Source organism: Peromyscus maniculatus, chromosome 4 (assembly GCF_049852395.1).
Source record: "Peromyscus maniculatus bairdii isolate BWxNUB_F1_BW_parent chromosome 4, HU_Pman_BW_mat_3.1, whole genome shotgun sequence".
Classification (NCBI taxonomy): domain Eukaryota; kingdom Metazoa; phylum Chordata; class Mammalia; order Rodentia; family Cricetidae; genus Peromyscus; species Peromyscus maniculatus.
In genome coordinates this window covers 23,240,789-23,252,890 of record NC_134855.1, presented here as the reverse complement: position 1 = coordinate 23,252,890, position 12,102 = coordinate 23,240,789, and the positions used below count along the sequence as shown (strand labels likewise).

At 39.3% G+C, this 12,102-nt stretch overlaps 1 protein-coding gene across 20 annotated transcripts in view; it reads left to right on the top strand.

Moving 5' to 3' along the window:
• The window catches only part of Qtman (queuosine-tRNA mannosyltransferase), a 451,643-nt gene that overhangs the window by 364,037 nt on the left and 75,504 nt on the right, over positions 1 to 12,102 (top strand). For all 20 annotated transcript variants that reach the window (XM_076569393.1, XM_076569394.1, XM_076569383.1 and 17 more), the window contains one exon: positions 662 to 771. In XM_076569393.1, coding sequence (XP_076425508.1) covers positions 662 to 771 — 110 coding nt within the window. The remainder of the gene's footprint in view (positions 1 to 661; positions 772 to 12,102) is intronic.

The following is a 12,102-nucleotide window of genomic DNA, read 5'->3' as shown; positions in this document are numbered from 1 at the left end:
GCCTGACAAACTGAACAAGCTGAAAACATTTGATGTTTCTTGATGCCTGTGCTAAATGAAAGTATTTTCTTTTCAGATTCTTTTACAAGTTGACTACCCTCCACTCTCTAAGTTGGTATTTAGTATAGATAGATTCAGACTTATCCATCCCTTCTATTGCATTATAATTTTCCACCGAGTGATTGCAAACAAGAGATTAGTGAAAGGCGCCAGAGTCCCTTTCTTAAATTGTGTGCTCTCGGTCAGAACAAGGAGGCTGGATCCGTGGGAGAAAGGCTTCATTCCTGTGGAAGGCAAGCTTCCCTGCTTCATCCTCATGATGACGAACAAAAAATAATCCTTTCAAGTTTTTTTTCTTTAAGAAAATAAATTTGTGCTTAGTGAAAAATTAACTATTTGGAAGGAAGAAATACTGTATAGTTTACTTAATCTTTTTAAGACAGATTTCCCCTCCAAGAAAAGGTCCTTTTATTTTATAACCCATAGGTGGGCCTGAGTTTGATTCTGACAGCAGGTCTAGATGTGAGGTGACTTACAGTTCAGGGAGGGGCTTCCTCACCAGCACAAGATCTTGACAGGAACTGACACCATGTGAACAGAATACTTTTTTCTTACCATGTACCCTGAGGTAACAGTGGGTATATTTTCTGTTTATTTACAGGGAACATGACAAAGATCCAGAGAGTTTTTTTAAGGTATTAATGCATCTAAAGGATTTAGGACTGAATTTCCACGTCTCTGTCCTTGGAGAAACTTTTACAGATGTCCCAGGTACCTGTTTTAAATTTTCTAATGTTTGTTCGTTTTGTTTTGTTTTGTTTTTTATAGGGAGACATGAGCTCTACAACTGAAGTATTAATTTCTTCTTTGTTAGAATAATCAAGATGAGCACTGTTAACCAAGATTATACGACAGCATTAAAGTCTGATTCAATTAAAAAAACACTTAAGTAAGCATTCTTTGATTTAAGTTGAGAAGAAGCAGTCATGTCTCTTATCAAATATAGTTTATACAATGTATTTTATGTAAACAGAATATATTGCTTTGGGCATCTTAATACTTACAGAAAGTGGAAACTTATAATTGAATGTACAACCTCTCCACCTCTGGGGTCACAGCTTTGCCACCATCTGTTAGGTGGCCTGTATAAAGCATTGGGCATCTAACTTATGAGGTGGGGTGGGCCTTCGCCCATATCATTGCTGTCATTGGTCTGTGCCTCTGTATTGAACTGAAGAAAAGTTAAGGTGGAAGCTTCCAGTAGCAGATCCTCTCATCCTTTATGCCGCACAGCACCTTTTCAGGGTCATTTCCTTCATCTTGTATCCTCATCTGGTATGTTGGGGTCAGTAAAATGAGGAATTTGACACCTCTCTTAAGCATTTGTGTTCGTTTGTTTGTTTGTTTACAGCCTGGGTATTGAGCTTTGTTTTTAAACCAAACAACAACAAAGGTCCAGGCATAGTCTCATTGAGCAGTGTCTTGCTGTGGTGTGTTACACTCCTGAAAGGCTGCCTAAGTGCACACTCCTTTGGACAGTGCTTCCTGATTGTGGTTCAGTGCCAGGAATTGCAACTAGCCTGTCCTTATCGGCCTCATCTGGAGGCATGCCTTCTGCCTTCTGCAGTGCATGTACCAAACCTTGCTCTGGTCCTCTTGGGTACCAAGCTTCTGTCTGTTGGCTTCTATTTTATCAATCTCAGCTCTGGAGCATTTTCTTGAAAGTTCCTCATGTTCTCCTAGCACACTGTCTTTCTTCAGGATATATCATATTGTTTTTCACCATTCACTGCATGCACATAATTACTAGATTTAAAATGTAAGCTACATGAGGACTACTAGAGACAGGACCTGTCTTCCTCATTACTATCACCTGAAACACTGACCAGTGGAGTTGTAGAGGTCAGTAATACTTATTAAATAAGTAAGCAAAAGTAATTGATGCTCCCTCTCATAAGGGAACTTACATTTGTGTTAAGGAGAGAGCAATCATGTGTAAACACAAAAACAAAGAGGGTACCAAACTGACACATGAGTAATGAGACGTGGAGCTTAGAGGGTTAACAGTAAACTAGTCTATTAATAGCCAAAGCTACTGGAATAGCCAGAAATAAAAGATTGATTAAATTATTCCAAACAAGGGAAAGCACACCAAAGCAAACATTTTAGAAACTGTGTTTAAAGGAAGCAAATTCCAGTGCTTAATGCTATGGGATTGCTAATGTGAGTGGAATAAGGGGATTCTGCATGTCAACTTGGTAAGTTAATACTGCCTTACCCCAGACAGGGTAGTGCCAAGATAAGGAGAATGTTGATCACTAAAGTAAATGAGGTATAGTGAGGCAGAATCAGTGTAAGAGTCACTGATGGTGACCCCAGGATGACTCTGCAGCAGTGGCAGAGACTCTAGTGAGGGGACTATGTATGAGGAAAGCAGAGAGGAATTGGTAGACGGATGATTATACAGAAAGAAGAAAAAAATGCCAGCTTTCATAGCTGGTGAGTTCAGTTTGTGTGTGCCACCATTGAATGCTTGTCGATGAACTGGCACAAGAGGCTAGAGGAAATGCCTAAGAGGTTTCTGAGCCAGCCTCACCACAGCATAATTTTAGTTGCCTCTGTGAAGCAGGTTAGATTTTTACTCAAGTAGCATATCCTTGGGTACTTGAGAATCGGTACTCTTCACATCCCACACATTGCCTTTGCACTGTGCAGCATTGTGGAAAACTGCAACTGGGAGAGAGTACAGTACTGAGACTGTACTGTGGAACCCACAAGAAACAATGCCATACTTTCTGTGTACATGTTCCTTTACTTCCACTCCAGCTGGGCCTCCGTTATGTCTCAGCCTCTGGTCCATGTGTCATTTCAAATGGGAATCAACCCTTCATGGCCAACATGCTTCGGCTTGCTTCTCATGGAATTGCAGATACTGAAGGAATGAATGTGTCTGGTTGCTCTCCGGCTTGTACCTTTATTCCAAAAGCTTTCTCACAAGCCATTCTGTATAACCGGTCATTGTTGTCATTCCTCTGGTGTATTTAACTAGTACTCATGGGGCACTCGCTTTCTATATCCCAGGCATTATTCTAAGCCACTTACAGATATTAGCTAACTCTTCACATACTCCTGTTCGGGAACATCTCCACTTTTTTTCTTTTTTGGAAAACCTGAGGAATAAAGAAACCAAGTAAGTTCACACAACTAAATAAAGCTGTAACTGTATGCTGTTCAGAGTTTTGTATACTTGTTTCCTGACTCAACATTTCCCTAACTCACCATCTAACAGTCCTACCTTCTAAGCAATCATAATATGTATTACACTACTAATAACTACCTGCTGGACAGGTAAAGAAATAGTGACTCTGACTGTCAGTTACTTTTAATGACTGCCTGCCTGTAAGTCATCTTTTCACATTCATGTAAGAACGATGGAGTATATGATATACTAACATTGGGTGGTTTTCCTCCAACTTGATCTTGTAGCAACCGACTGGGCTCCTGCACACTTATAATCCCAGTGTTCCTGTTGCTGACAGAAGAAGATCTCAAACTCTAGGTCAGCCTGGGCTGTGTAGGGAGACCATGTCTCCCAGCACACATTCCCTTTATTTCTCCACAAAGCACATAGGAGAAAACAACACCACTGCTAAGTGAAGGCACCGGTGCCCAACAAGATACTGTCATCAACACTAACTTGCTCTTAAAAATTTGAAGACTATGGTACAACTTTGTGTGGGTTCACTACTGTTGTATTTGCAAGCAAAAGTAATTTTACAAAAATCATTTTCCTGGAAAGTGTCACAATATTAAGAAGGTTCATTAAGTTTTATAGCCCTGTGATTCATAACTCTTTTGTATCGTTTTTATATTTTTGTTTGTTTTTGCAAAAGAGGAGAAAAGTACAGGGACACTTGGGGACTTATGCAATCCTCCCTGCTGGGTGTGCTGGGCAGAGTAGGCAAGGGAGTGGCCAGGCCAAGAGCAGAGCAGGTCATCTTCTCCATCCCTCAGCATTGCTATAGTTGTGAACACACCTTTGTGCCAGGCACTGCAAATCATACAGGATGACTGATCAAGTAGGAGGCATGGTTATCACATGGGGAGAACATGATTTGTTGCTTTATTGATCACTTCCTGGAACACTGCTTTCAATGTTAGAGTGATCATCCAGCAGATGCCTGGCACTGTTCTATGTCTTTCATTCATTGCTTTACTTAGTTTTCACAATCAGCCCTGCAACTCAGGCAGTGTTGGAATACCATTTATGAGAAAAATAAGATCACAGAGCAGTTAAGTTTCACAAAACCATGATCCAAACTTTGTGCAGTCTCCAAGGCCAACGCTGTGCCTGGAAATCCATAGATTGATCTCCACTACAGAGAAGAAAGCAGGAGGTATGGTTATAGGAAGTCCTGATCACTCCTGTGAATCAGTTCCATGTCCTTGGGTAATCCTTTTGCAAATGGAAAGCCATTGTTTAAAAACCTTGAAATTTATATCCTAAATATATTTCACCCCTTATATATTAAAGTGTCCTCATCACAAGAAAGTTAGCAAAACAAAATATGAAGTAGAAAAATATCCCACATAATATTTAGCATCAATGTTCTTTATTACTCAAATGACAGAATGGGTTTGTCTTACTAGAATCATACAATTTGCATATCTTAACAGGTTTAGAGAAATATACTTTGAAACAAAATCTTAAAGAATTAAGGGATGAAAAAAGTAGTATTTTCAGTATACAACAACACTAAGTCAAACAAGTTCTAAGTTGTTTCGTATTGTTTTCTCTTTCAGCAGAAGTGACCTTGATTTTATGTAATTTTTTTAAGTTCTTCTCAACTCTCAGCTCTTAAATTAGATTAATATAAGCTACACTAAGGTGGAGAAAACCTTAAAATTGCAGTGGCTTAAAATGCAAACTGTATTTCTTGTCCACACCATGTGTTTCTGCAGATGAGTGGGAGGGCACTGCTGATGAGAGTCGGTGAGGACCCTAGCTGATAAACAGATAATCATCATCATCCTAAGCATCACCTGAAGAACTACAAAACTCATTCCCTGTGTCACCAAACAACTCCACTGGCTTGGAAATAGCACAGGGCTCTGCTCCATTCATTAGCCAGAACTTAAAGGCACTACCCAGTCATAAGGAAAGCCAGTCCTGCTCTCTTTCAGAAAAACAGACAAACAAAAACAAAAAACAGACAAAAAAATCAGGAAACAGAATTTGATGAATTGCACTATGGGCTACCAGAGCTCATTAATGTACACCATGATCTGTAGCTCTGCAGACAGAAAGCCATGCCTCTCCAGATTTCCACTCTCATCTAGGAAGTGTAGCCCAGTTGATAGAGAGCTTACAAATGTGTGGGCATTGCCTGCAGTCTTCTTGTGGGGAGCAACCTGATGGTATCTGAAGATGCATCTGGTAATTCATATCCTTTAAGAGGGAACCTTTATGAAGTAGAGGTGGTCTCTGAAATAGGGTAGGTTCTTCTAGGTGTTTGGGCATTTTACAGAGCTTATAGATATTGTTAACCAGGAGTGATTTCCCTCCATCCCTGGGGACATTTGGCAATGTCCACACACATTTCTGTCATAACTGTTGAACAGGGGGTTAGCTCCTGCCAAATAGGGCACCAGTTATTCTGCCAAACATACTAGAAAGTACAGGGTCAGCCCAACAACAGAACATACTGAACCTAATAAAATATCGGCAGCACCAAGAGTGAGAAGATATAATTGCAGAAATTTAAATCAGCAAAACAGATTCAAATTGGGTCCTATAAGCTTTCCAGATGAACCTCAGCTAACTCAACTGTGCAATAAAAGGCACATGGGAAAGAAAACTAATAAAACCACCTACTCTATTTCAATGAATTTGTGTGAAGATTTCCATAGGAGTAGGTCATTTGGAGAAAGCACTAAAGTACTATGCAAATTTTATTATAAGACTCAGGGACGTCTCTTCAGAGTTTGGATAGAGAATGAGTTTCCAGAATACTTTTTGGATCTAAAGAAGACATTAAGGGTGCTGTATCTAGGAAGTTCATTTTTGTTCAGACAATTAAAAGGTCATTCTGCTCTATAAACCATCTGCATCTAGTTTCATGTTTAAAGGGAACCAAAAAGCCTAGGAACTCTTCAGTGCACATATTTTGAGTGTTGGCCAGTTCTCATGACAAGGTCACATTGTTAGCCCTTGAGATGTTTTTTTTTTTTTTAGTAAATGCTTTAAATATCAAGTCAATGGAATGTGTTTGTATACTTCATAATTTCCCACAAATTGTAATTCTAAACAATTCTTTTGTGTGAGCAGCCAAGGCCTTATGTAAAATTCTTCTTTCTTATTTCAGATATGGTACTCTTTCTCCAAAGGAGTTTTAGCTTGAGACATTCTGGCAGCCAAAAAGATCTGAGGAAAACTGAAAACCTGAAGCATGGTTTTGGCAGGCAGAAGCTCTTCTGGTTCCCCTGTAATTTAGGTCAAGAGTGATGTGTGAAAGGCTTCTGGGTAGCATCTGGCCTGGCAGTGGTTACTACTGCAATCTTGTCGTGGCCCTGCTTCTTAGCTCTGGAGTGAAATGCTAGGTAATCATGTGGCAATTTCCAACCATTCCGCCTCCTGTTTCCCTCAGCTCCCAGCTACTGTCTCATTTTCAGCAGAATGACTATACCAAAGAGTCAATTCTAGAAAGGTCTAGGTACACAAATAAACCACATTATTGTAAAACTTCTACATTTGTCTTCAAATCAAGCCCAATATAAAATGGTCTATTAATTGATTAATATTGAATCATAAGGTTATATGTGATAGGTAACAAATTCTACTAGTAAGACAAGACTGGATGAACTCCACTCTGTCAAGGCCACACTATTCCTTAAGCCAGTCCTTTCTGAGTATGTTTTCAGTCGCTCTTTATTCCCTTGACATGAAGTCGTTTACCAGCCGTGTCTTATATTCATACAATGTATTGTGAAAATCAAGAGAAGAAAATTGACTAGAATATTGAATCTGATTTGAAAGCAAAAAAAAAGTTTATATTTACATTTTATTATAGCATGCCCTTGTTTATAACTTTTTCATCATTTTGAGTATATTGCTTATGAACAACCTTTTAAGGCAATCTAATATATTGATATCCCAAATTTATAGTGAAGAAAAATGGCTTATCAACTCCATTTTAGATGCACAGGTGTAAATGAAAAGCTCAGTACATGGAACTGCCCTCACGTGGCTCCCCTAAAGAAGCATGTGAGAAGGATTCCCAGGAATCGGAAACCCAGACTGAGTGGAATTTTTTTTTGCCCATCTTATGGTGAAATGAAGAAGACAAACCACCATGGCAAAAATAAGGAAGATTAAAGAAATGAAAAATGAATTTGCTTCTGGCTGGAAAAAATAAATACCATGTATATTTTTCATAGCAGAAATGGTAGTGTATCTTAACATAATTTATAAACTTAGCAAGAGTCCACTTAGGATGCCACAGTATTACTTTATATGTCCTCACCGAACTGCTGTGGATATTTTAAAAAGTAAATAAGTGAAAGAGCAAACTGTCAAAGATACCAAGTACAGAGAAATTACAATGGAAAACCTGTCCCGTCAGATTCAGAACACTTATGAAATGATAACTTTTAAAGAGTGCTTTACAGACTCACAAACATGAGAGTAGAAAAGTCAGCAGAAGTAGAAAATTCAGAAACAAACTGGTATGTATATATTCTTAATATCTAATAAGCAGGGCAGCAACCTAATAACATACCAATTCCATTTTAAAATCTGATGGGCATTTTTCTTAGTAAAAACAAGAAACTGGCTAATAAATTAGTAACTTCCATGAAATAAACAAAGCAACAGAAATTGTACATGATCTATTTTAGATATTTATGTTTCAACACTTACGTGAATCTATATGAACATAAAATAAATGAAGCACATGCTGTAAATATGTCATGGAGATAAAGGCTTGTGATGGCAGAAGCTCTTAGGACTCTTCTGGGCCACACTAAGCTGGACTGTTATGCTACCATCTCATTCTATCCAGTAAACTGACGTCTCCTTATGCACAGGTGAGAAACGAAGGCTTCAGTTAAGTAACTTACCAAAAGTCACATAGCTGATAAACAAAAGAGGAAATGATATGAGAAGAAATAAATATCACATCAAATTTTAAGAGGAAACCTGTAATTTTGCCAGTAATAAAATAAATGTAAATGTATAGGATTTATGAGTAAGCGGTTATATTCACCAAAGCAAGGAAAGCAATAGTATATCATAACTAAGAGCAGCCACCTTGTGAGGTAGCATCTGCATCAGCATGAGGACAGTATAAAGAGTTTTCCTGAGCCATGTAAATTAATATGCTTCTGTTTTTCTCAGTAATTTCACGTCATGAATTGCATCTAGTAGATTTCAAGGTAGAGGAACACATGCCAAAGCTTTTGGAGTTTCATTCCCTTCTCTGTCTTCCCATTGCTAACAGAACACTGAGGTCCTTTTCCTCCCGAACCCACACTTCACCTGCTGTCTCTGGCACTCTTGCTCCTGTTTTCTGAAACCTTACCTCCTGCAAAGGACTCACATTAGTCTCCCAGCTCCAGGGCATTTGTATGTTCAGTTTATCCCCCAGCATTCCTCCTAAACCCACAGCCCCCAAGAACAGATGTGTAGTACTGCAATAGTAATAAGTACATATCTTACAGATTTTCTGTAGGATGAGCTTCAATTTCTTTTGTAGCAAGGGAGCTTCCTCGCAATTCTTCCCCAGCCTGAGTCTTATGAATTCCCATTCTTCATGCCATTTTCTGAATGCATCTGTTCATTTGTACAAACCCTTTGTCTTGTGTTATTCACTGCTTAAATTCCTCTGCTCCTTCCCCCATGGGCACACTCATACCCTTTCTCCTCCTGACATAATCTCAAGTCCAGTGAAGTCTCTTGACCTCTCTCTCCTCTTCACCTCCATATTGCTATCCATACTGATTCCTTTACTTGCCAACCTCATGTCACACTGCACTGGGGGCGTTTGACATTTAGTTGTTGTAATGAGTCCATAGCAGAGCTCCCCAGAAGACAGTTTTTAGGTGTTTAGTACCATTTCTGGATGAGCTACACAGAGGAGTCAGGGCCTTCCACACTTCAACCCCCCACTGATGAGAGGGAAGCTCCTTTTCAGTGGCTGAGCAGCTCCTTTCTCAGAAAAGTCTTGTTAATTCTGCCCACCCTTCCCTTCTAAACACTGAAGACATCCTCAGTGCAAGTAATATAGCAACTCACTCTGGTTTCTCAGGACAGCGTCCTGGGAGAGTGCGGTGCTGCTGTGGTCACTCCCAGACGTGCCGTGCCTGGCTTATTATCTTCTCCTCCTGCAGCTCTTCTGAGCAGGAGATGTGTAATTTCTACCAGAACCAGAAGATGCAGAGCAGCCTCAAGACAAGATCATTTTCCATCCTACCAGGGGGAAGACCGTGAAAATAATATGTTCCGGAATACAACTCCCAAAACATCTCTCAAGAAATTGTTCTCAGAAGTTATAGCTGTGTGAACATCACTGAGGAAAAAAAAAATGTTCTTTCATTTTCATAAACTGGTCTCAAATTTTGTGAGAAATGTACATTTCAGAAGGATAAATAGAAATCAGTTTATGAATGGAAAAGATCAAGACATTAATAGACCAGTAGGAATGTAGGAATAGATGTAACTATGAAAGCTTATAATGGCATTTATGTCTTAGATATGCTGAAACAGGAGAAAGAACATCTCTGTAGACAGGAGAGCTAATATAACCCTACTCAGTGCTTTGGTGTTTCACTTTTGTGTTCCTGCATTTGTATATTGTCATAATTTGGTTTGTGATATGGTCACTGCAATATTTTCCCCACTATGAGACCAGAGGAAGGCCCATGTGTGTCAGCCTGTTTCTTGTGCCTCTCAGAACCAGTGTGACAGAAAGCGCACAGTGGGGAGTGTTTATCTGGACCCACGCAGTGAGCTTTTCCAGCTCTCTTCCCCTTGGCCTATGTTGTTTCATTTTCAACTGGAAGGAAGGCATCAGCTCTTTGCTGTTGTGAAATGAGCATGACCAGGAGCTGGGAAGGTTAGTTGTCTAGTTCTGGCATTGCCATTCATAACTAGGTTACCTCTTCCCGCCTCATTTCACTCATCTATAAAACCAGTTCTTCAAAAGGAGTTGAAACTAGGAGGTACTTTGGAGACCAGGGCTTCTCAAATGAGGTTCACATGCTGCTTGAAAACATTGCATCAAATTTTATGAAGAAAATAATTAGTATCATAATGGTACTTTTTCAAAACACATTCCTTTTCATTGTGATGCCTATCCCTGCTCTCCATCAAGTGACTGAGAGCCATTGATATAGACCAGGAACAATTATTCCAGTCACCCTCCTCTGTGATTGCACCCCATCACTGCCTATCATTTTCTTCTTGCCTTCAGGGACCCAGAGACTTCCTTCCCCACCGAATCCAACCTTACCTCCATCTATCACCTCAAGGAGCTCACCAACAATGCCATATCCAATTTGAATTTTTGGAAGATGTGACTTCTTTCCTGACTATGTTTTTCTTCTGTTATCAATCCAATACAGATTTATTCATCTGTCCTTCCCAGACAACTATAATGTCCCCTTTTCTGTGAGAAATACCTTCCCAGATCTTGAAATGTGGATAGTGTCAATGTGTGTGTGTGTGTGTGTGTGTGTGTGTGTGTGTGAGAGAGAGAGAGAGAGAGAGAGAGAGAGAGAGAGAGAGAGAGAGAGAGAGAGAGAGAGAGAGAAATGACTTTATATTTTAACTAAACAGTTAATATAGTATGTGAGGTTTAATAGCCAAACTACCATGAATTTTCCTTGCTTTACAATTTCATGGATAGATCATTCTTACTATAGATTTTAGCAAAATCCACACAAAATGTTTTTGCCTTATTGAAAAAAGTCACCTTTCCTTCACATTGCTACTTTGGCATTGGCAAATCCAAATCACCAGCATTCCTCCTACTTCACTGTGAGGCCATTATTCAGTAAGTTAAAGGTCATTTGAGTGCAAACAGGGCAGTCCATCTGACAACCGAACCAGCAGGTCCACTTCTAAGTGACTGATGGGTGGAGGACTCTGAAGCCAGAGAATGGCCGTGGAAGAGCAGAGCACAACAGTGGGAGGGAGTTTTTACCACGCTGTTGTCAGTTCAGAATGGTGCACAGTTTAACACTTAGTTCTAGAATTTGCAATTTAAAATTTTCAGATCTCAGTTGACAATAGGTAATTAGCTAAAACTGCTAAACGTGAAATTATGGGTAAAAGAGATAACTATGTCTTTGTAGCCTACATCAGTGCTCACAGCTGTAAATCCTGGGCTGTGGCCTAGATCCTTCAGAGTTCTCTGAAGGTAGCTCCCAAGTCACCACCCAGACTCCTCCTTTCCCTGTGGAAGTTCTTCCTATCATCCAAGACTCATTTCACTCACCAGGGTCCTTGACCTCTCAAAGATGTCACTGTCTTTCTTTAAGTGATCCTGGAATCTTGTTTAGCCTTGCAGTATAGCTGTACTGCTCCAGGACCAGGTTCTTAGGGATACCATAGTACCCAAACAGCCTACACTACAGTGTTTTTAAACCCCAGACCATGATCCACACTGATACACATTTACATTGTTGCTTCATCTACTCATGAGTATAGGTATGTGTATAACTGAAACAGAGTTCATGATATAATGTGTATTCTCGTGACATTTGACCCAGTGGGATTGATGTTTTCTGTTCTGTCACTTCTTTTCTGCTGGTCTAAGTTGATTTCACAGCTTTTAGTTAACAGTTGTAAAAAAAAAAAAAAAAAAACATACATAGCATATTGCACATAGTAGGGAAGTATTATATACTTTTTAAACTTACTTGGGCTTGCCAAAATTATTATGCAAATAAATCTTTCTTACTTGTGAATATATTCAAATAATCCATTTAATATACTATGTTTTTTAATTTAATCTCACCAAAAAATTTATATTTTTAAGTAATATTTTTTATTTTTGACTTTATACAAGCAGACTGATCCAAAGGAAGAAACATAGTCCATTT